This window comes from Corvus moneduloides, chromosome 1 (genome assembly GCF_009650955.1).
Source record: "Corvus moneduloides isolate bCorMon1 chromosome 1, bCorMon1.pri, whole genome shotgun sequence".
NCBI classification, from domain to species: domain Eukaryota; kingdom Metazoa; phylum Chordata; class Aves; order Passeriformes; family Corvidae; genus Corvus; species Corvus moneduloides.
In genome coordinates this window covers 139,801,548-139,826,411 of record NC_045476.1, presented here as the reverse complement: position 1 = coordinate 139,826,411, position 24,864 = coordinate 139,801,548, and the positions used below count along the sequence as shown (strand labels likewise).

Here is a 24,864-nt window from a genome sequence, read left to right as displayed (position 1 = left end):
GGCAGCACAGAGGGACACAACTCATCTGGAGTCCCCAGCTGCCCCCGGGGTCGGAGATGCCACCCCCGACCCACACTGACACGGGGCGGAGAGGACGGGCTGGGACAGGGGCACATGGGCGAGCCACGGCAGCGCGCCCGGCCCCGGCCCGGCGCGGCCCCGCCTCGGCCCCGGCCCCGCCTCGGCCCCGCCTCAGCCCCGCCCCGCCCCCGCCCCGGCCCCGCCCCGGCCCCGCCCCGGCCCCGCCCCGGCCCCGCCCCGGCCCCGCCTCAGCCCCGCCCCGGCCCCGCCCCGCCCCCGCCTCGGCCACTCTCGGCCCCGCCCCAGCCCCGCCCCGGCCCCGCCCCGGCCCCGCCCCGCCCCGCCCCGGCCCCGCCCCGGCCCAGCTTCGGCCCCGCCTCGGCCACTCTCGGCCCCGCCCCAGCCCCGCCCCGGCCCCGCCCCGGCCCCGCCCCGGCCCCGCCCCGGCCCCGCCCCGCCCCGCGCACGCGCGCCGATCCACCGCTCCAGAGGTTGCGCGAGGCCAGTAGGCGGCGCCCTCCGCCGCGTCCCTCCCCTTAGCCCAGCCCGGCCCGGCCCGGCCCGGCGCGCGGGATCGCGGCGGCAGCGGCTCCCGGGATTTTCTCTCCCTGGCCCGGCCTCGTCCCGGCTCGCCGGGGGGTGCCGGGCGGAGCTCCAGGATGTGGAAGCTGGTACCCGCCTCGGGAACAGGTGAGGCAGCGCCAGATGCCGTCGCCGCTCCGGCGGGCTAGGCCCGGGCACCGCGGGCCTCTTCCCCGCCCCGACCGGCGCCTGCGCGGCTCCCCGGGTGTGCCGGCGTGTTGGCTTCCACAGGGCTGGCTCCAGCCGGGCTTGCGTGTCCGTGCTGCTTCGGGCCAGTGGTGATCTAAGTCCTCGTTGCCGTGGGCATTCGTCCACGGCGAATCGTCCGTATTTCCCTGGAGCACTGCAGACCGCAGCGCCTGTTAAATCTAGTTGGGCTTTTCGAACCTGTGTGGGATGTCTTAGGGTGCTGCAGGTTACAGAGTCCTGCATTGTAATACCTGGAGAGTTGAGCTCTGAGGCAGCAGTCAGTCTCAGAAACAATGTTTACCTATTGTACTGATGTTTCAAAGACTTAACTGTTGAGCTTCGTGGTGTTTCTTGGGTGCAGAGTTTTGAAACTAAGTCGCCCCTATACTTCACGTTTCCTTGTTCATATGAGCTTTAGTAATAGGTATCATATAATACATACATTTTTTCCTAAGTATTTATAAGGACACAAAACAACTGCGTCCACTCTGTATTTCCTGGTTCACTGGGAGGAAATTTTGGATGTTTGATTTATTTCCTGGTGGCAACAACGCCTAATCTTGTTGAAATGAACTGACTTACTGCCTGGAGAGCTCTTGAATGAATCAAAACACTCGTCATTCTATTCAGAATGATCATTTCTGCACAGTTCATATTTGGAAAGTTATTTGCCCAGGGTTGATAACTGGAATTTATCTGTATGTACTCACTTTCATCTAGAAACATTTTTGTTTCTGTTGACCAGTGGTAGCACACCTTTGGGAGGGAGTCAAGCCATTCACTGGGAAGCTACCATGGAGTCCAGGTGACAGGTACAAAGCGTAAGCTAAAGCATAAAGATTGGTCAGAAGCTGAACTTACTAAGTATCAATTTGATTTACATGCATATTTCCTTACATTCATTAGGAGGACATTTTCCTCTGAACCTCTTAATCTGTTATGTGAATAAATAATATAACCTCAAAAAATTATGTACCCTTGCAAAGGTGTTTTAGAAAACCTGTCTTACGTTGTGTTGTGTTTTTTTTTTCTTCCAAATGTCACACTTAATCTTCAAGAAAGTATTGGTAAAAATATATTGTCCTTGAAGAAAGTGCGATGCCACTTTTGAAACTGCTTTATTTATGGTAAAATGTATCCTTTTATAGTGGACAGAGCAAGGGAGCAAGAAAGAAAGAGGTTTTCTCTATAAGGTAGATGCATAATTTTAATCAGCCTAATCAGCATCACAGAATTCAGTCACAGAATATTCTGAGTTGGAAGGGACCCACAAGGATCACTGAGTCCAGCTCTTAAGTGAATGGCACAGATGGGGATAAAACCTACAACCTTGGCATTATTAGCACCATGCTGTGAGCATAAATGATGCATGGCAAAGCTAAGACTCAGATGTGCTACTCACTTCTCAGTGTCTCTCCTATGTGCTTCAGGTATTTCGGTGTTTTTTGTAAATTGATATTTTTCTGGTTTTTGTTTATTTTCAGGAGAGCCATATCGGCTTTTAAGTGGTGTAGAATATGTTGTTGGACGCAAAAACTGCACAATTTTAATTCAGGATGATCAGTCTATCAGTCGAAGTCATGCAGTTCTGACCGTAAGTCAGCCTGAAACAAGTCCTGTAAGTAGCCACCATTTTACTGCATTATCAGTGCACTGTGGGGATAATTCAGGCTGCTGTGACCATGCATACTCTCATTTTGCTCTTACCAGTTTTATGCTTGGAGTAGAACCGTTGATAACCTGTCTTTTTTTAAATCTTGAAGTTTATTTCATTTCCTTTACGTTTGTTTGCTTTTGTTGAGGAATTTAGAGGCATAATTTTAGTGGTCCAAGCTTTATTTTATCCCAGAGTGAAGATTCACTGCGAATTTGTATTAAAATAATCACTGCAGGAAAATTATGCAATTGAGTTTTATTACATAGACTACTTTTAGGTTCTGGGAAGTGCTTCAGTTGTTTTACTGCAGACTTAGTTTCTGTTTCATTTCACATCACTTATTCTCTATATGCTTAGGACACAGAAAAGAAAAGTGTACCAAGGAGAATTAACAATCAGCAATTTATTGTTATGACATTTATGGATGTTTTGAAGCCAGTTGGCAGAAATTTCATTTATGTAACCTTCTATAGTATGTAAAATAAAATACGTAAAATGTATTTTTTCCTTTAATACTGCAAATATTGAGTGAGTCCAGTGGAGGGCTATGAAGATGATAAGGAGACTGGAGCACCTCAGTTGTGAGGAAAGGCTGAGGGATCTGGGCCTGCTAGGCCTCGAGAAGAGATGAATGAGAGGGGACCTCATCAATGTCTGTCAGTATCTGAAGGGAGGGTGTCAAGAGGATGGAGCCAGGCTCTTGTCAGTGGTGCCAAGCAATAGGACAAGAGGCAATGACAGAAACTGGAACACAGAAAGTTCCACCTGAACATGAGTAAGAACTTTACTGTGAGGGTAACTGAGTGTGTTGGTTTTGCATGGCCTGGTTTTTGGTAGCAGTGGAGCCACAGAGGTGGCTTCTGTGAGAAGCTGCTGGAAGCTTCCACTATGTCTGGTAGAGCCAATCCCTGATGGCTCTGAAGATGGACATGCTACTGGCCAAGGCTGGGCCAATTAGAGAGTTTGGTAACGCCTCTGTGATAACATATTTAAGAAGAAAATCAAAACAAAGGGGGCACGGTTTTTCTAGCCAGGGAAGAGGAGGAGGTGAGAACATGTGAGGGAAACAACATGGAGACACCAAGGTCAGTGAAGAAGGAGGGAGAGGAGGTGCTCCAGATGCCAGAGCCAAGATTCCTCTACAGGCTGTGGTGAGGACCATGGTGCAGCAGCTGTGCACCTGCAGCCCATGGAGATCCACGGGGGCTGCAGAGATCCACCCGCAGCCCGTGGGGGAGGTGCCCGTGCCAGAGCGGGTGGATGCCTGGAGGAGGCTGTGGTCCAGTGGGAGACCCGGTGGAGAGAGAGGGCCCTGCTTCCAGGCTGGAGCAGCCTGTCCTTGGAGGACTGCACCCTGTGGAAAGAGAGACCCACAGTGCAGCAGTGTTTGGAGGACTGTTGCCTGTGGAGGTAATTCACGTTGCAGCAGTTTTGGGAGGACTGCTGCTCATGAGGTTGGAGCCCTGCCAGAGAAGTTAGTGTAGAGCTGTCTCTGGTGGGAGGGACCCCACTGGTCTCACATGGGGAAGGACTCCTTTCCCTGAGCAGTGAAAGTAAACCTAGGATGGCGAACTGACCAAAACCCCCATGCCCTGTCTCCCTGTACTGGTGGTGGGAAGGAGGGAGGGGTTAGGGGAAGAAAAGGTGTTCTAAGGGCTTATTTTACTTCTCATTATCCTCCTCTGATTTTGTTAGTAATAAATTTACTTTGTACCTTTAAGCTGAGCCTGTTTTGACCTTGGAGTGTTTTCTCCCAGTCCTTATCTCAGCTCATGAACCCTTTGTTAATTTTTTTTTGCTCCTCTGCCCAGCTGTGGCAGGGGAGGGCGAGCGAGCGACTTCCATGGGTGCCTGTCGTTAGGCCAGTGTAAAACCACGACACTCAGCACTGGAACAGATTGCCCAGAGAGGTTGTGGATTCTTTATCTCTAGAGATACTCCAAAGGAGCCTGTAGGCCATCCTGAGTAATGTGTTGTAAGGAAACCTGCTTCAACAGGCAGGTTGGATTAGATCACTCCAGTGGTCCCTTCCAACCTTATCCATTCTGTGAAATAGCATGTAACTGCATGGCACAATTTCATAAAAACAAACTATCAGTGTTCTCACTGGCTTGTGAACTGCTTTGGAAATCAGTGTCTAACCAGAGATGCTGGTGTCTCCATGTCCTGCAATTTGGGGTAGACTAGCATTCCTCATGGAAGGAAATGCGAAAAACTGCTCTCAGGTGACTTTAGGCTTTTACTTACCATTCAGCCCAAAGCCCAGGATAGGGCTGAGTGGTAGGTAAAAACATAAATAATAAATCTCAGAGCCTTGCTAAATCGCTCTAGCTCAGGCTTTGGGCCAATGAAGGGCTGTCATGCACGGTCTCCAGAAAGACAAAGTGTAATCTCCAAAAAGACCAAGTGTAAGAAGCACAAAAGTTCTAAAGCTAAAAACGTGTATTTTTCTCTCATTTCTTTACAGTGAAAAGCAGAAGATGAATAATTACATATAGAAAGCCTCATTGTCCAAAGTCTTTATTTAAGATAGTATTTTATGGGCTGCTTCTTATTTATCTATCGCTTTGATCCACAGTGATAGTAACTTGTTTCTGATGAAGCTGTCTCATTCTGATAAACTATAATGGCTTATTTATGTTTATTTTCAGAGTCAGTCTCTCTCAGTACCTATATTAACAGTAAGAGATACATCTAAGTATGGTACCTTTGTTAACGGATCAAACCTCAATGGTACTTCAAAGTCTTTGCAGTCTGGTGACAGAATCAACTTTGGAGTTTTTGAGAGCAAGTTTAGGTAAGTGCTTTGATTATAAAATACCAAGTAAAAAAATGGGCTTTTTAGAAGAGTATTTTAGCACATCATTCAACTTTGCAAGTGATACAGCAATGATGAAATTTTAGAAAGCAAAGGAGGTGACTAGTATTTTGCCGGTGTTCCACACCTGCTTCTGAAATAGTTTTTCCATTTTATTTTTATATAATTTGTTTTGACACTGGGAGGTTAAAATTGTAGTTAGAAAAGCAGTGGCATTTTAGAAGATAATGTGTCATGTACAGTGAGTATTTCCAGGCTCTCTTTAGGCAAAAAACAAAGTCCTACACCAGATGAGAAGAAGGGAGAAAGGTTTAGAGTCTGTCTCAGCCCTTGTTAGCTGTTTGTAATGTAATGAGAAAAGAACTGACATTGCAGGAGAATGTGAACCCAACCTGCTATTTTTTTCCAAATTTAACATGGTAGCCAGTGCTGTCTGTTTATTTTTGGGAAGCAGTTCTGGAAATGAAGTGACAGATAAATAGAAAAAGTCTAATGACCATTAAAATCAATGTTAAAGTAACCAGAAGGTGACTTTGTGCCTTAAAATTTTATTCAGTTTTATCACTGCTTCTGGTATTACTTATTGTTATAAAAAGCTTGGCATTCTCTTCCAATTACTACAAAACTATTTTTTAATATTTTAGGTAAACATACTGAAATATGATACAGGCATCATACCACGAGACCAGATACATCGTGACTGTTGTACTAGGAAGTCTACAAAGTAGAAAGAAATTTAAATATTCTAAAAATGAAATAATGGAATTTGATATGTTTTGAATTTGATGTGGAAGATCTAAAATATATGTAAAGCTTATGGGCAAGGATAATGGCAATGTTAGGAAATGTTACTTGAAATTGCATTCTATGACATGTATATTTTAAGTACTAATCTGTTGCTGAACTGTCCTGTTGAGCATACTTTTGCTTTTGGGGACACACACTCAAATTTCTTTTGATATTCCCAGACCTTGTGCTATTGAAGTGCTAATTCTGTGTGATGTCTGTAAAAGACCCACAAGTCCATAGAAATATTTCAGACATCAGGTCAAATTGTCGTTAATTTTTCTGAATAAAAATTAGTATTTTCTTTCTTCAGGAGAATTTAAATCAGGAAGATTTTACTTTAATCTAGATTAGAGTATGGGTCTTTTTATTTTTTTTCCTTCAGATTTCCCTGAGATAAAAATGTGATAGTTAAGTCGGCTCTGTTCATCACAATGATTGGCTGAATTAACTTAAGCAATTCTCTTTTACTTGTTCTTTGCAGAGTGGAGTATGAACCTCTGGTTGTCTGCTCCTCATGTTTAGATGTAGCTCAGAAAACTGCTTTAAATCAAGCCATCCAGCAGCTTGGAGGTCTTATAGTGAATGAATGGACAAAAGAATGTACCCACCTTGTAATGGTATCAGTAAAAGTTACTGTTAAGGTATGTTGAGAGTTTTCCCACTAATGCCAATTAAATTCTAGACCTGTTCAAGATTTTTCTCTACAAAATGGTGGTAAACTCTTCTTTTTCCAAGTTCAGAAGATGTGTGTGTCAATGGGAGGTTGAAGGGCAAGAAAACAAAAAAAAACAGTTTTGAAGACTTAGTGATTTTCATCAGTTGCCTTCTACTTTTTCATAACTTTAGTCAAGACACCAATTAAAAGCTAGGCTGTTAGAAGCAAAACAATCCCAGAAGCAAAAATAAACTATTGTGCATTTGTTTGTGTGACATTTTCCACATCTCAGATCTTAAAAAGCTAATGTCAGTTGAACCATATTCTATCTGAACTTTTTCCATGCAGTAAATTTGTATTTTCTGGTTTTTCAGACTATATGTGCTTTGATTTGTGCTCGACCAATTATAAAACCAGAGTTTTTTTCTGAATTAATCAGAGCTATTCAGTCCAGGCAACAGTTGCCAAATCATGGAAGGTAAGTTGCCAAATGATCGTATTTACTGTGTTGCAGATGAAATTTATGGGAGTTAGATGATAAATAACTGCACATTTATCTGATAATTTTTGTCATAATATGCGATTCACAGTAATTTTATTTGTGGAGAAATGCTTAATATGATTGACATTTTAATATTCTAGCAGTTTTATTGTTCTCATCCCTAGAATTATAAAATGAGCTCTTGGAATTGACTATATGCTTAGAGATGTTACTGTCTCTAAAAAGGAACTTGTTTTGTTAGTATTTAAATGTTGCTTCAAACACTTCCGGGAACTGATACATAAAAATAAAGAAATTACACTTTTATAAAAGAAATTGTATCAAGTTTATTTCATTAAGCAGATGTATTTTCCCAGAGTGCAGTTATTTACTGAGTTACTGTAAACTTTGATCAGACAGAGTTAGCCTGACCCTCGAATTCCCTGAAATAGAAGAGGTTTTTAATTATCTGTTAAGAGATGAAGTGATACTAATATGCATTAGAATAAATAGAATATTAGAATAAAATATTTATTGTTTTCATGGTTAAATTAACTTCAAAAGGGAATTCTTAATTTGGAATCAGTAAATACTGCAGAATAGCTCTTCTGATTATTTTCTTGATGTAAGAAAGTGTGAAATAGTCTGAATATTGTATGTGACAGTTTCATCTGAGCCCATATTGCTACTCATTTTACCTTGAAAAGGAGACAGTGGTGTTTTGCTTGGGGGTTGTGGTTGTTGGTTTTTTATTGTACGAACACATGATTTATGCAGGTAAGAAATTTCTGCTGTGTATATACATTCATATGTGCATAAATATGCATATATGTTAGGAAATGGCAATTTATTTTCTTTAGTGAGTATGGTGGTAGCCATAGGTAGAGTAGTTTGAAGACTGAGGCTGGATGGATACTAAACAAACTGCTGGTGCACATGTGGAAATAGAAACAAAACTGGAGAGGATTCACAGTGAGCTGTGCTTATTATGTGGTAAAACATATTTCACAGAATGTGACACTACCTTGTTAGAAGAATACAGATGCCAATCTGGAGCAATTGGAAGGAAATACTCCTTAGTTTCTAGATGCTACTTTACATTAGCAGGGTTTATGTAATATGTCAAATCAGTCATCTGTGAGTGGCTTAAAACTCATTTGTTCTTCATTTTTGGAAGAAAGGGAGAATCTGAATTAATTGTAACTTTCCCTTCTACTTCTGCATTGTTTTCTAAGGATGTAAGAAAACTAAACAAACTATTTAGTACTCTCTGAAATACTTTCCTGGGAGATTTTTTTTTCTTTTGTAGAGCAGATCATACAAGCCATCAAAAGCTAGTGATTGGTTGTGCAACTTGAAATTTGTTTGGTTGAATATTACCTGATGGTAATGCTGCTGTTCCTGTCTGTTACAGGAACGAGTAAACTGTGTCTTTGTCTCTTGAAACCAGGGCGTGTCCATTTAATACAGAAGTGATAATACAATTGAGCTTTTAAGTTCTCCCTAAAAAAGAAGCAGATGGGTATGTTTACATTTCTGAAATATTTTTGCTAACTTTCAAGATCCTGAGAGGAGCTGAACCGGCTAAAAGTTAGTGACACTAACAGTATATACATTATGTAGCTTTCAAAGAGAGTTCTGCATCAAGCTAGATGAAACAGCTGATGTAATACACAGATCTATGTTTAAAACAATTGGTGTATTTTAAATAGGTCATGTTTTATGAGATGTAGCTTGTGGGAAGATACTGAAAATTTACTTATCAGCTGTTTTCATTAAATTTCAAAAAATACTTCTAATTTTGATAGGGAATCTCTATATTGTGCATTGTAGCTAGAGCTGACCTGAGCTGGTATATCCACAGGGCCCCGGACAGCTTGGAGCAATACTAGTTTGGGTGTGAAATAGGAAAAGTATGTTGAGATGGCAATACTGGGTGACACTATTAATTAAATCTTTACTATTACTGTAGAGCTGGTCCCTCCCAAAAAATCTAGGGAAACATTGTCTTAAAGTTCAAAAGAAAAAAATAATTAAAGTATCTTTTTTGTTTATAGTAAGATTTCATGTAATTGCAAACCTGCAGTTCCCATGTGAATGTGGAATTTTTTACGGTGTTACCCCAGTCCTCTGGTACTCTCTGACAACCTATGCGAGGAAGAACAGTAACTGAAGATTTCACAAACGGCTGCATAAGTGCTGTCCTGTATGAAATAACGTGTTTTATTACTGCAGTCCAGTGTCAATAGTGCAGGGCTTTGAAAAACAAGAAAAGTAACAGAGTTTTTAACAGAAATTCACCAAGAATCAAAATCTATTCACTGAGAGATTCAAGGTTGTAGAGGATCTTTTCTGGATGATAGTGTTACTATTAACAGCTTATGAGGCCAGAATATGAGGAGCACTTCAGAATCCTGACTGAAAAAGACCATTGCCTTTTGAGCTTAGATCAGCGTTGGATAAGAGTTTATAATTAAAATCAAAGGTTGATGTTTTGGGGTATTATTTGGAGACAATCATCAGTTAAAGTTGTTTTCTGAAATTAAAAAATGGAGCTTTTAAAATATATTTATAGAGAAACTATACTCCAGTTTCAAAGTAGTGAAAACTGCTGTTTTTCTGTTTTTACTCATCCTTTCATCTTTAGCGATGACTTTGTCCCTTGTATTTATCTTAGGTTAATCACTGTCTATAGGATCTGGTATCAGAAGTCTTCTGGCTTAATAACTAAAATCTGAATTGCCCTATTTCTACCTTAAGTTACTAGGCTTTATCATTTCTATTCAATTTCAGTGCAACAATATTTTTGTAAACAGCTTTGAACAAGCTGCTGAAACTGATCAAATACTCATCTTTCAAAATCTGGTGGATTTAGGTTGCTTAATTTTCATTGTGTACATAAAGCTTCAAGAACTGATTGTGAAGAAGACATAAGAACGAAGATTACTGAAAAGCCTGTAACTATATAGCACATTTTAGCCTATCATAATTGAATTGGGTATTTGGATGAAGGAGAAAATTTATGTGCTTATTCTTGTGTTCAGTTTGAAATATATGAATGTTCACAGTGTTTGAGGAATGTCTTTTTATTTACAGATACTCGATTTTTTTTTCCCAAAACTTCAGTATTTCAGCATTTCATGGAATATGTTTCTTGCTTAGAATCTGCCAATCTTTGCTGTTAAACTGAATTTCATTGGTGTGTTTCAGCATCTTTTTTTTTTCCTGCGTAGTAGTATGAGAAGGATGTATTATCAGCAGTCAAAATAAAGATAAGTAGTTCTGTGATCAGCCAAACTATGTACATAAACAGTTATTTGGGCACAGATGTGGTATAGTTTGGTTAAAATTGACCTATAGTTTCCCTCCTTTCTGATATGTGCCTTCCCCTTGCTCTGTCAGAACTGCTCTGGTAGGGAATATGTGGCTCAACGATCCTGTAAGTATCTTGAAATTATCAGTTAGATGCATATCCTGACTCTAGGGGCTTTGCATGCTCTGGGCATGCCATCATTAACTGCAGCTGTGGTCACAGGCTGTGACAAAATTTAGAGCTTCAGGATAGAATTTGATTTTTGCCTAAAATGTTTCCCAGCTAAACTCCTTCTCATTTTGCCTGTATTGGACAAAGCAGTAGAGAATCTGCATGATTAATCCCTTCAGTTCTCTATCCCACCAGCAAGCGTACTTGTCTGCTGTCATACTATAGGCTGTTCTCAAGTGTGGCGTTACACAATTTCTTGACACAGTAGAAGAGAATGAGGGGTGACTGCTCTCACCACGTGGAGGGTAGAGGAAGTAAGATGACTAATTTTGTGTGGAGTTTTACTGTTATCTGGAGTAAGTGCAAAATGAGGTGGCAGTCTCATTTGTCAGTATTGTTAGTAAGAATGTGGCTATGTGTACAGCAGTTTGGTTGAATACATTCCTAAAAGTGTTTTCTTAGTTACTGAAGTCTTGGTCTTATCTTCAATGTTGAGAAATTAGGGGCTCTGTTTCTTCTTAATAATCTCTTGAAAATTATTTCTGTAAGTAGTTTTAAGAGAGAAACACAGTATTTTAGCTTCGGAACTTTAAACCAGAAAGGACTATGAGTCAGTACTGATAAGTGAATGTGAATTTTGTAACTTTCATTTTCTGTTCTTGCAGCTTTTATCCTCCAGTTGATGAGCCTTCCATTGGCACTGAAAACCTGGATTTATCTGAGCGTCATGAAAGGAAAAAAATATTCAGTGGAAAAACTTTCGTATTTCTAACCGCTAAGCAGGTAATCAGGCTTTACATTGCAAAAATATTGCAGGGCTAACTAAGCACAGATTTGTTCACTCTGAAATCATACTCATTCTGGGTTCGTCAGGAAAGAAGGATTTCTGTGTATTTATCCTACAGTACAGTGGCCTAAGCAAGATAAAATATAGAGGAGAAACAGAACACATTACATCTGCAGTAATGCATCAGTGAGAAGCCCTATGCTGATAGTTCTGTATTCTGATACCTCTAAACTGACTGCATTCTAAGATTTTTGTTTTTATTTGCGTTCTTTTTTTAGCACAAGAAACTGGGCCCAGCAGTTATTCTTGGAGGAGGAGAAGTAAAGTTGATGACAGAAGGAAGAAAAGAAATGCCTTTACTACTTTCTCCTGAAGTTTGTGTAGTTGATGTGGGTTTGACAAACTCTCAGATCTCAGGATCTGACTCTCTGAGAAACTGGACTGATTCCATTCTGACTATCTTGGAAAGGTACAGCATTGTTCTCTTGTACAGCGGTGCAGTAATTTCAGAACTGTTACAGAGACTTGGTCGTGGTATTTGCGTACATATTAAGCAGGAGGCTGATTATAAAGAGGACATTTTTTCATTGTTCTAAGTAGTTAGCAGAGTAACTAAAACTTCCTGAAGTGGGAAAGAAAGGAGTTGGCAGTTCGTGAGGATTTGATGGAATTTCTGTTTTCTTTTCTTTTTATTATTTTTTTGTAGAACTCAGTTCTACAAAAATTCATTGTAATGAAACTGCTTTAAAAATTACAGACAGCAAGTAGTTTCTCTTCTACTATTTAAAATAAGTTAAAATTAATATATTATAAGAATGCAAAATATATCATTTATGATATTGCATTAAATATATGTATTTCATCAAAAAGAGATGAGATGGCACCTTGAGGTCATGTGGTTCATTGTTATGTAATTATTTGTATACAGTGTTTTTGAAGAACAGCTTCTGTATAATGAAAATTAGTTTTTGTTCTGATGATAAGTTTTGTTTGAGAGGGCAGACTGCATGCATATATTATAGATGTTAGGATTATCATGATGCCATTTTATTAAAACAGTGAAACAAAATCTCAATCCTTACCACATAAACCTAGTTCCCCTAAATTTTCCTTCTGGGTAGAGAAGATGGTACTCAATCTCTCCTCATGGCTGTAGTACAGAAGATGGGGGGTTGGGCAGGGTGCGTGACTTGTAAGAAATGGTCTCAAGTCTCTTTTCACACATTTTTGAATTAGAGGTAGAGTATAATTGGTTAAATGCCTAAAAATCTGGAAAGAAGAGATGTATTGGCCAGATTACTGGAGCTAGACAGTGGCTACAGCAGCAGGAAACATGGGAGTTCATACATGTAGAACATGGCTATAATGAAGGATAATTGTGCTGACTTACTGTATTGGGAAAAACTGTAGTGTAGGCTGATTTTTTTTTTTTTGGAGGAGGAATGGACAGTTTTGTACTGTGCCATACCTGTGCCCATGTGCCTATTTGTCTTTGAATCTGTACTGAAAAACTTTTTTGTTTTAATTTGTATATTGACAGCAAGAATCTTAGGGCTGTTCCAGAGGCAGAAATTGGATTGGCAGTTATCTTCATGTCTACGGAAAAATACTGCAACCCTCAAAAGCAGCCTGCTTCCAAAGGTAATTAGAAGAAGGGTAGTAATAAATTAACAGCCTCAAAGAGGCAGTATTTCTTTTTGTGTAGGAGCATCAATTACTAACGTTAAAGTTGTTCTGTTTTGCAAGACCACTAAAAAAGAGTGACATTCTATGAAAAATGTATAGGACTCCAAAGAGGTAATTGGTTTTTAATGGTCTTGCAGTAAATTGCAATGAAGATTATATGACACTTAGATGTAAATAAAAAAGTAGATCTAAAACTAGCCTAAAAGGCAGACACATAGAACAGTGACCTTGAAAGGAAAGGTACTTTAAAAACATCTGAAGTTCATATTTTTAGTGACCACTGAATTCATACGTATGTGGTAGTTTGAATTCCATGCTATTCTGTCTTTTCATAAAAGACTGGGGTAATAGGGAAGTAAAAGGTGAAAGTTAGAAATCAAGAGAATAAGAATGGTATTAATTTATTAAGGCTTGCTTTTTTTTCTTTTTTTCCCTCTGCACAAAACAGAATTTGCTTTAGGAAAATACAATTACCTCCCACACAGTTCAAAACTAAAAATAATCTTTCCATAAGAAGTTAAGGCAATGAGACATGATTGCTACATTTGCTGAAGTAGTAGTTTGGGGGTGGACATTCCAAGTCTTGACTTGAAGCTTATATTTGCTAATGCAGTAGTAATAAAAGTCAGACAGACTTTCTGAGAGACAGAAAAAGGTTTTTGTCTAATTCTCTTTTCATGCCTCTTCATGTTGTTCTATATTTTGTTGCTATAAAATTTTCAGAATTATGTTTTATAGTTTGTTTTTGTTCTACAAAATGTTGTATCAGGTAGAAAATCCTACCATTATTTTAAAAAGCAAAGGAAAAAACCCATAAGTTTGTCTTTATATGTAGGACTATTACTTACTTAAAAATATATTTTGAACAGAGAAACACATACACGCAGTACTTCCAGAGATCTGAAAAATATTTTGGTTGACTGATATTCTTGTATGAATAACTTGCGTATGATCTATTGCCTGTCCAATTAGTTTAGAAAATATCACAATATTAGTTGTCAGATTAAGTTTTAAGATTCTGATCCTTCAGACACTGCATGAATCAGAAATGCTGATTCTTATTTCCAGTCTGAACGATTCAGTTGGATAAAAGTTGTCTGAAATTGCGTAAACAGACTGTATATCAGACTTTTAAAGGGAGCTGTGTTTACAGTTGAAAAAACTCGTATCTCAGATACAATAATCACATTAGAGATCATAAAAGAGTAAGTAAAAGGAATTTTGTGCTCTGACAGTTTTGCATAAACTATATATCGCAGGATATATATTTTATTTTTTGCATAAAATGTATACCACATGATTTTTTAAGTACATTTTGTATATACTGATATATGATTTCCCTTTATGCTTCATTTTTATTTAAGCATAATTCCATTACTTAATCAGTGGAATATTTAGTTAAATCTGAATTACAGAATATGGTCCTTTAGAACTATTTTTTCAGGTTTTTTTTTAATTAATAAATCTGCTTATTTTTAACTTAAAATTGCTTTAAGACCATTTTACAAAGATCTCGCCTGATCAGGTAGTAATGTGTGATATCACGTGCAAAGAAACACAGCTTTGACATTAACCTTCTAATTCTTCTCTTGTGTTGGTCCTGCAGCTGTATCTGAAAGTTTTCCTGCATCAGCCGTTGTAGGCCAAACCATTTCCCACAGTTTGGCTGTGGATGAAACCATAATGCCAACTGCTGCAGATAGCAGCACATTTTACATAGCTGATACAGAAGAGCAGACATGGTAAAGTATTCATAGAAATTTCTAAGCTAATACTTGCAAATAAAACAATCTTTTGTGGCAGAGGAACTGTATCATTGCCATGGGCAAAGATATACAGTGTTAAAAGTGGCATTTACTAAATTGTTGTCACTTGTCTGCAGTGACATAATTTTTGCTTTTGAGTGCTAGATTACAGAAACCATCCCATAGGACTTCGATGATTCTTTCAAATGCAAATGTAGATGCTGCATATCTGTCTTGACTTTCTGAACTGTCACAAATTTTCAAACCATTTCACAATCATAAAAATATATTGATCATAGCAGATTTTACAGTTTGTTTTAGCACATTGTTTGTAAGTTTATTCAAAGTACAGGTATAGCTTTTTTAAAAAGTGTGTCTCTGATTTGATGTGTCTTTGGTAACTTCCTCTGTGTCATTTAGTATTTTTTTTTCTCTCTAATCTAGTATGGAGATAGAGAATACTTCCCAGGTGCATAGACAAGGGAAAATGGCTTTCCAGGATACAACTGCCATAAAGAAAACCAGTAGCACAAGTGGCAGTGTAAGTGCAGGAACATCGATGCCTAGAGGGAACAGAACATCTGGGTTAAGTGAAAGAAGTCAGCCTGTCTCACCATCTAAAATTGCAGAAGCTGGCAAACCTCGTGAGGGTGCTTCACGTCACCAGTCGAACTCAATTACAAATTACTTCCAGGTAGCTAGAAAAAGGTACGTTGAAGTGTTCTTGACGTTACTTCCCTTGTTGGTATGTTGGTGCTGTTTCTGGAAAATTTCAACTCAAGCAATGTACTTTCAATCTGACACATACTTAAAAAGGTAATTTTTAGATCAAATTCCTAGAATGAAAAGGTTTTCCTTGAGGGAACTTTAAATTTCACAATGCAGTCCCTAAAACCCCAGAAGCTGTTATGTTGTGGGTACAGCTAATCATACTCAAAAATGCTTTTGTAATTTCTTTCTTTTGTAATTTATTTCTGGCTAAGGGAAAGAGCTGAAGAAGAAGAGACATCTGTACCCAAACTAGCAAAATTGGAGGAAAGGTCATTGCTTCTTTCCAAATGCACTGAATCCACAACTTCATCAATCTGCAACAGTGAAGCAAAACAGCATCAAAAGAAAAATAACATCCTGGACCCAAACCCAAATTTTGCAGTAGAAGACATGGGTGTAAAGCTTATGAGGGAAAGTGGCAAGCTAACGAGTGATAGAACAGACACTAAAACCACTTCCAGTGAAAATCATGCACCAAAAAAGAGAAAGGAATTAGATGATACATCTGAAGATACAGAAGCACTAGAAATTGTGTTTAGTGGAGATCTAGACTGGGAAGATCAAATGGCAGATCATGACCAGGAAGCTCAAGGTAATACACGAAAAAAACAATGTTTGGAAGCCAAAGGAAGCAGGATTCAAGAAGTAAATGTAAATCAGAGAGAGGAGAATAAAGTATTGGTAAGTTTTATATCTTCTTGTGTGCCTGATCTTGAAATCTGCAACTCTTTTAGGAGGATGCAGTTAGCTTTTTTAAGGAGGAGGCTGCCGGCATACAGGAAGTGGCTTTGTAAAATTTGTTTGCTTAAATCTCATACATCCATTGTGGTTCAAAATGATTAACCTGTTACATGTGAACGTTGCAGTTTTACACATACCTAAATGTTTTTTCATTCTTCTGGACATTTTTTCTTTGTGAATTGAGAGCTGCTTGTATTCTGAATGCTTTCTTTTTTTTTTTCCGCTTTATATACTGTAAGTAGAACAGCAAAATGGTCCAAGAAAAACTTCTCATATTGCTTGTTGCTGTGTTAATTATAATGGTGTTATTTATACTAAGATACTACTAAATTATCTTTATGTAATTAATTTTCTAAAGAAACTTCTAGCTGACCTCCTCTGTTGAAAACCACAGTAGTGTCCAAGATCTTCTAAGTCAGAATCTTTTGATATTGTGTGAAAGATTGTTAAAATTTCTGTATGAGAAATTTTAAAACAGAACCCAAAACAACAGCAAACCCAAAACACAGCTTGTGTTTTTGTGATTAATTTTCTTGTTTTGTTTTTGACACTAAGGGAATTGTCTAAGAGATATGAAGAAAACAATACCCCTTGAGTTAACAGTGGTTACTTTGTTGAAAAAAAAAAAGGAAAGCGGGTTTGTAAAGCAAAACAACATTGAGAGATTTAGACTATTAAAAATACCATAGGAATAAAAGAACAGGTTTATTTTTGGTTTATTTAAAATATATGTATTAAACCTTACTGTCCAGTCCATTTACAGTGTAGGCAGTGTTTAAATGTTTAAAAGTTTAATTGCATGATTAACTGGATTTGCAAAATTCCTTGGACCACATGATAATTAGTAATTGTCTGTGCATCCTTAGGTCAAACCAGCTTGACACTTTGTTGATGCTTTACTGGAGCTTGCTTCTGGTGAAGTGTGAACTTTAACTTCATTATAACGCTCTTGTTGTGTGCGATTAAGAGGCACATGTTGAAAGACAAGTCCTATAATTTAGAGAATTACGTTTCTTGCTTTTTATACTATCAGAGAGTAGGTACTTTTTGTTAGGTCTGACCATACTGACAGACTAAAATTGGTGCTTGGAATAGTCTATTGAATTTTGTTGTGGCTTGGAAAGTTTTTCTAGTCTAACTTCTTGTCAGGGTTCAGAAGGACAAAAAAAAATTTCTGTGCAACTTAACTAGTACTTTAGCAGATAATGCACTTAAAGTTTCTGCTGAAAAGCAGTCTTCTAATAGTTTAATAATGACCTACTTTATTAATGTGAAATATATTTCCAGTGGACTAGGAAGGAGATTTCATGATAAAGCTCCCCAGGCAAATTTGATGAATATTTTCTCTAAGTGTAGATGTGCCTTGTGTATCTGGCAAGACAAAGAATGTTAGCAGTTGACTCAAAACCTACAGGATGCATAAAGCTGATTTGATATTTTATCAACTATTGAAAATAATTGTTGTAATGCCAATCTGGTTTTAAACTATAGGACAGAATCAACCTGCAGAACTTTCTTGTCCTAGTAATGAAATGTCCTTTCTGCACACATGTACACTTCAAATATCAAATTGAAAACGCTACTTTTTATATTTAAAAGCTTTTACAGTTTTCCAGAACCTGACAGGACTTTGAAGATTGTACAGATGGACAAAACTTCCTAGTGTATAATAAAGAAAGAAAAAAAACCAAGTGAGCAAATAATAGTGATTTTTTAATAGAGAAAGCCTCCAACCATTGTTACAGTGTGCGTAAAATCATAAAAAATCTAAAGTACAGGGCAGTTTCTCTTCTATCTAAATGTTTATATTGATTTGTATATGTTTACTCTACTGTAAAGAGCAGAAAACAATTTTATGTAATTAAATTTCCATTTCATTTGAGCTTTATATTTAAAATAATTTTTAATCAAATAGAAAGAAGATGAACTTGGATCAGTTCTAACTTCAGAAACGAGAAGTAATATTAAGCAAGAGTCACCAGACTTAAGGAGCGAGCTGATTGTAAGTTTGAACAGTGAACTTTAAGAAGCATTACAAAAATATATCAAAATTTTGATTTTAAGAACATAGTATTTCTGGATCCTATTTCAGGGTAAAGGAGGTTTGGAAGATTGTACTCGTTAATGTAATCATATGTAAATTTGAATAGTGCAGTCCAACTTACAGACCGTGGAAAAAAAAGAGCATTTGTAGTTCATCTGTGTGCTTCTGTAATGGCTTTTGGGTGGATACTTAAGGTGACTGAAACTACAGGTAATTGTATTAAGCCTTCAATGTGGTTAATACTTGTACTGATGTTTTTCTTAGATTACTTCTTAAAGACCTGCCAAGGATGTAATCTTGTCTGCTCTAAGATCACAACTAGAATGGAGGAGATGGACCATTGGGAAAATGGATGTGATATACAGTGATTAACATTAGATAGTGTGCTAATTTTTTGTAGGTGAGATGAAGGAAGGAGAGAATTGCTTGCAGTGGCAGTGAGGCAAAGGAGACTAGGCTGAATGAAATTGAAAAAAAAAATTCTGAAGAGATATTAAAGTGTAGCCAGTCAACAAGGGGCACAATAATATTTTTTCATCTACATACAAAAAACAGCTGAAGAAGAGGTATACCACAGTGCAGGGTCAGCTGAGATTAAAGGACTTATAGTTATACTTTGCTATAAAACCACTGTACTGCATATGGGCTGGAGCTGTCCTTGAACATAGTTTAATGTTACTTGTGAGCTTATCCTGCACCCAGACTTCTTTTGAATCTGCATAGTTGTAGTCCCAGGCAGCAAAGTGTTCATGCAGACTTGCTCGCATATGAGCATTCTCATGGACAAGAATAATTTGATGCATTGATCAAATTCAGCTTATAGCCCTGGAGTTGACCGGGTAACTGTAGGCTAGAATTGAGATGTTCAGCCTTGTCTTTTGTGAAGTATTTAAATACATGAGAAACAAATTTACTCTATTCATGGTATATAAGAAAGCTGAGAAGTTCATACATCTTCTTAGCTTCTAGCACTACTGCTATTTCTCCTCACTGTTTCTTAAACCTAACTTTTGCTCAGCTCTGCTCACAATAATTTCTTTACAGTTTGTACTGTTAGATACGCTGTATGTCTATTCGCACACTTGAATGCTTCTTCCTTTTTCTTCCCACATAAGAACCACAGCAACCTGCAAGATGACTCCAGCAGTCTCCCTAGCAGGCTTCTGTTGACTGAGTTTAGATCTCTGGTTGTCAGCCATCCAAGACAGAACAGTCGTCTTACTGGAAATACCAACTATGGGGGAAAGAAAAATTTCAAAATGTTCAGAAAGGTTAGTGTGTATTTTAAATGGTCACAAGATGGCACTATTTGAAAATATTAAAAAGTGTTGCCTTCAGATTGTAGAAATATGTTACTAAAGATTTTTTATAAATTGATAATAACTAAAGAAAGAAACAATTTAAATACCATATTATACTGTAAACAGATATTTTGTTAATTGACTGAAGAAGTACCAGGTTGACAAAGGCTTACCCTGTGCTAGATTATTTAGACACTTGTAGTGCTTATTCCAAGCTATTACTTGGAATAAGTCATTTAGTGATGGTTACCATAACTTCTGGTTGTACCTCCAAAAGCTAGCAATTCCACTTCTCCAAAGACCTATACATACAGTGTAGGCTGATTGAGAACCTTCCATTTTAACTAATAAATTTTGCATTTCTACATAGAACTAAATCTGTATCATACAAAAGTAAGGTGATTGCTTGCTTGGGTCCGGAAGACAATTGCAAAATGATTCTTAGTGGTCAGTGTAAAAGTACCACTTCAGCTTATATTAAAAATAAAATAAAAATGAAAATCATATGATACGACTAGAAAGGCATTTTAGTAAAATAAGTGTGACTAGAATGTGATTACATAGTACTACTTCCTGGGAGTTCCTGGGAGTATACTCTCATTTTTAAATAATGTTTTAATTTTCTGATAATATTTTCCACCATTTTGTAACAGATGCTTATGCAGGCTGACAATAAAATATAAACAGTTTTTTATCGATATTTCAAACTCCATTTAATGCACTATCAAATTTATTTAGCATATTTAACTTATGAGATGTATTTTTTGTTTGTTTCTTTTTGTAAAAGGAGGGAGTTAACAGCTTTCTGTAAATGGTTTTTTAATTTCAGTCACTTTTGAATATGATTTTGAGTGTTATTCAAAGAAAGACTGGCTTACTTTCTTCTGTGATATCTGAATAGACTTTCTGAATTTGTTAAAATGGATCTTTTACTTGCACTATGCTTGCCTTGTAGTTGTAAGAATTTATTGTCCAATAGGTAGCTTACCCAGGGGCAGGACAACTTCCACACATTATTGGAGGATCAGATTTGATTGCCCACCATGCTAAAAAGAATTCAGAGCTAGAAGACTGGTTAAGGCAAGAAATGGAGGTAAGAAATTATTTTTTGAATACGATCAAATAAAAACTTGACTAATGTAAGTGGTCATACCAACCTGTGATCATTACGGAAATACTTCAGGATTTTATTTTTTAAATAAAACCTCAGTTAGTTATCCACACATGCTCATGGGAATGTGTACAGTAGTAAAGTCACTGAATGTCAGAGGTCAGTGGTAACACTCATCTTTATCTGGTTATTTAATTTCATTTTGCATGCAACACTCATCTAGTCAGAAATATTTATATAAAGTGAAATCAATAACCTAAATGAGATTGATCTTTTGATGAGTGGTATAAGTGCTGTGTAAACTTGTGACTTGTAAAAGTGTGACAGGGAGCTAGAAATAATTTCTTTATGGTTAACTGTGTTTAAATACTTGTACAGTACAGTTGATATTCTACTCTTGAATAGAACAGAAAATGCATGAATAAAATTCTGTTGGAGTATACTCCAACAGAAGAGATGTAATAAGAATAAATTTAATATTTTTTGTTTTGTGCAAATCCTCACCTTTATATATAGAAGTCCTAAAAAATATTTTATCGTGGCAGTTCTCTGGCACTTTCATTTTCTGATAGTATCCTTAAAAATACTTGCTGATGACTCATATTGTTTCCACAGCCTGATTGAGATCCAGTTGCATCAACACTTCTTATCTCATTTTTTTTTAATCCCTGAATATAGATAATGATAATTAAAATTCCCTTTACACACAAATAATCAGATAAAAATTTCTCTACTTCTGTAATGGGGCTTAAAGCCCAAAACCCCACATTTCTGGCCAAAATTGACATATTTCACAAACAATTCCATTTAATTAGTTGGTATCAGTAGCCAAATTCGAGTAGTGAAATAACTTGTCTAATGTGAATATGCACTAAATGGAGTCCTTAGAGAAAACTTATTTCCTTGGGAAAACTTTGTTAGTGCAGGAATATTGTTTTTCTAGTTTGTTCACTAGAATTACCCTTAACAATCAAATATTAAATAAACTTTCTCAGGAACAGGACAGATATGCAAGAGAAGAATCACTTGCTGAGGATCTCTTTAGGTAAGAGTTTTATGTTTGTACTTAGAAACGTTTATTTTTTGCATCACATCTTTTTTTGGACAAATTTTGATTTTGGAAAAGACTACTTTGACTATTCTTTTCAAAATTTAATGTATACCCATGTATAGAATATAGGCAAAGTGATTCAGTAATTTCTCTGGAAAACAAACTCTATCCAGGCTTCATTTAACATGGAAAATGGGTGGAGGTGAGGTGGAAGAGATAACATGAAAAGATGTTCATGACTGTCTGTGTCAGCATCTCTGTAGCGAGTCACAGACAGGGTTGAAGCTGCTGTTGTTTTGGTGTGAGGTTTCCATCATGTATCATCCCCTGCTCCTATCTGCTTTATCTCCCCATTCCTCCCTTGCCCCCTCTTCCATAGAATTTGCTGTCCAGAACACATTTAAGCGTTAGAACGAACGCGTTACAATGCTATAACAATAAAATCAAATAGATGTTTTGAGAGTTAATACAGGGGCCTCATTTTATTTAGCAAAAATTTCACTACTTTCTATATTTTTCATGTGAAGAAACAAGTGACCGGTGTTTGACTTCTCACCTGTCATGAATTTGCCTAACAGCAAAAGCTGTGCATTTCAGTAGAAAAATGTATATTGTGAAGGATTTTTTTTTTCTGAATCACTATCAAACAAACATGATACTACATATCAATACCTGTAAGAGCCATTCAGAAAATCCTATTGCATTAACAACTTGCTCTGTTAATTAACAGTTAATAATAGAGCATTTCTTTCAAAGGGTATACATTAAATTTTTGAAGACTGAGTTGGATAGTAACAACAGTGATTTCTACTACCTTTCTAGCTGTGTGGTGATGTAATTTGGCTCACAAGTTGTCACATCTTCCTGTCTAAGAGAAGAATCTTGATGAATAAGAGCAGAATTAGTGAAAGTAAAACTGCCTGATCATTCAGTTGTGTCTAAGTTATTCATGCATGAATACAAAACACATCAGAATTCCAAAGAAGTGACAGGATTTTGGGAGACAAAGCACAAATGGAAATGGCCAAGGGATAGCAATGTCAATTTGAGTCAAACTATAAGCATATTGCAGTAAATCAGGTAACTACTTAGTATATCCAGAAAGTAGCTCTAAATTTCTAACAGTCAATCAGAAGCTGTATAAAGGGGAAGGTAGGGCAAGGATCTGCTTTATGTAGGAGTAGGAAGCAGCAGAAAGGTTTTTGAATGAGTTGTGGCCAAATGTACATAAATGTAAACTTACAGGATCCCTTTCCCCTTCCTCCTCTTTGTTTTTTTTGGTGTCCTTTTCCAGTAAAGAACTTAGTGTTGGGACATTAAAGGCTTGGAGAAGCTTGTTCATACATCAGATTTAAAGGCTGTAAGTAGTTAGGAAATACGAAAATTTTACTGAAGGTTATCTCTAGTTCATACACAGGTTCTACCTTAGGCATCCTTCAGTCCACTTGTAGTAACTGCAGTTAATTATAGGAGTGTAGTCAGAGAAAGGACTGAACACTTGGCCATTCTCTTGTTATGAATATATAATAAAGCTATTTACATCACATTGTATATCTAGATCTATATAAACTTTGAATATCATTGTTTTACTTATTAGTGAAAAATTTTATTTTTTTGTTGCAGATACGATCCTAACGTGAAAAGAAGAAGATAAATTGTGACCTGGATTTACAATGTTTCTCTGGCAAAACCTGTTTTCTGTTCCTTAGGTTTCCTAGTTACAGTGTGTATGACGTTCCTATATATGACCATCTGAACTATGTATTATTGTAAGACATGTTTTCTAAGTCTTGCTTTTATTAAAGAAAAAGAAAAGTTCCTTTCACTGCTTGGTACTTACAGGTTGCACATTTTCAAGACCGTCCCATTATTCACTTCAGAGTAATGCTTAGTAAAATACCATAGATACTTAGGATTTCATTTTAGGCTCTTTCTAATGTTTGTTTATCACTACTGTATTGGGAAAGAAAAAGGAAGTTAGCATCAGGCTATTTTTTCTCTTTTCAGAAAGGCTTTGTTAACTGGGTATTTTCAAGGGTGTTATATTAAGAATTGAAAATCTATTGAGGCTGAGATGCAACTGGTATTTGATCATGATATGATATGGTTGATATGATATGATCATGATATGAGTCATAATGAATCACTTCTCCGTGGTTCATTATGTAGAGCATGTACTATTGTTACTGTTACAGAAGATCTTGGAACTAAAAAAACCCAGCTTTTTGTTGGTTTTTTGCTTAAACATACTTTCATTTACACCTTGAAATCAGTGTGGTTGAATGTTCATTTGTTAAATGAACTTCCAAGCCAGACAAAGTCTTCAAAGAGCTGTTGCACTCCAATTTGGGATTTTAAATTATTTGACCTATTTCTTTCTTTCGTGCCTTTACTTTTTGCAATCACTGTGTAAAAATATGGCCTTCAAAATAGGTCAATTAACAGGGAAACAATTGCTTGTTTGTGGATTAGAAGAGCTCATTTTAGTAATCTGAGAACTTGCAATTTGTGAGATTCCCCTGGAAGTACAGTGAAAAAAACTTTCCAGACCTCCTGCTCAGCTGTATGAAGCCATCACATAGCAATAAAGATGGACAGTAGCTTTATTGCATCCTCTTTCAAGAGGGAGGATCTCTTTCTTCATGTGAGGAAGTAATCTGGTTGATGTAATTGAATTGACACAAACAAAATTTCTTCCTCTGCCAAGACCTCTGAGCATATAAGGAAGATGAGCTGCACTGTTTGAAGCTGCTCCATTGTGTATCAGATCTAAAGAGCAGCATTGCGAGATCTGTGTATATCAAGATAGCAAATGTGCTGAAGTCAACATGGTTGAACCATGCAGAAAATATTTGGTCTTCCAAAGCCAGTGTTTTCTCATGTCTGTCTTGGCATCTTCTTGCTGATCAGCAATGTCCAGAGTGATACACAAACTGTAGCCCAATACTTCT

General features: G+C 37.5%; 1 protein-coding gene across 2 annotated transcripts; it reads left to right on the top strand.

Moving 5' to 3' along the window:
- Positions 1-538: 538 nt before the first annotated feature.
- On the top strand, positions 539-24,178 carry NBN (nibrin). Of its 2 annotated transcripts, XM_032128818.1 has the most exons (16): positions 541-711; positions 2,277-2,410; positions 5,101-5,246; positions 6,538-6,697; positions 7,086-7,189; positions 11,342-11,459; positions 11,742-11,932; positions 13,004-13,104; positions 14,756-14,891; positions 15,339-15,602; positions 15,878-16,346; positions 18,322-18,408; positions 19,566-19,721; positions 20,731-20,844; positions 21,858-21,907; positions 23,537-24,178. In XM_032128818.1, the coding sequence occupies exons 1-16, from the start codon at positions 681-683 to the stop codon at positions 23,565-23,567; spliced, it is 2,292 nt and encodes a 763-aa protein (XP_031984709.1). In that variant the 5' UTR covers positions 541-680; the 3' UTR covers positions 23,568-24,178. The 2 variants fall into 2 exon arrangements, with proteins under 2 accessions (XP_031984717.1, XP_031984709.1); XM_032128826.1 differs by lacking the exon at positions 18,322-18,408 and having other exon boundaries at positions 539-711.
- Positions 24,179-24,864: the final 686 nt, after the last annotated feature.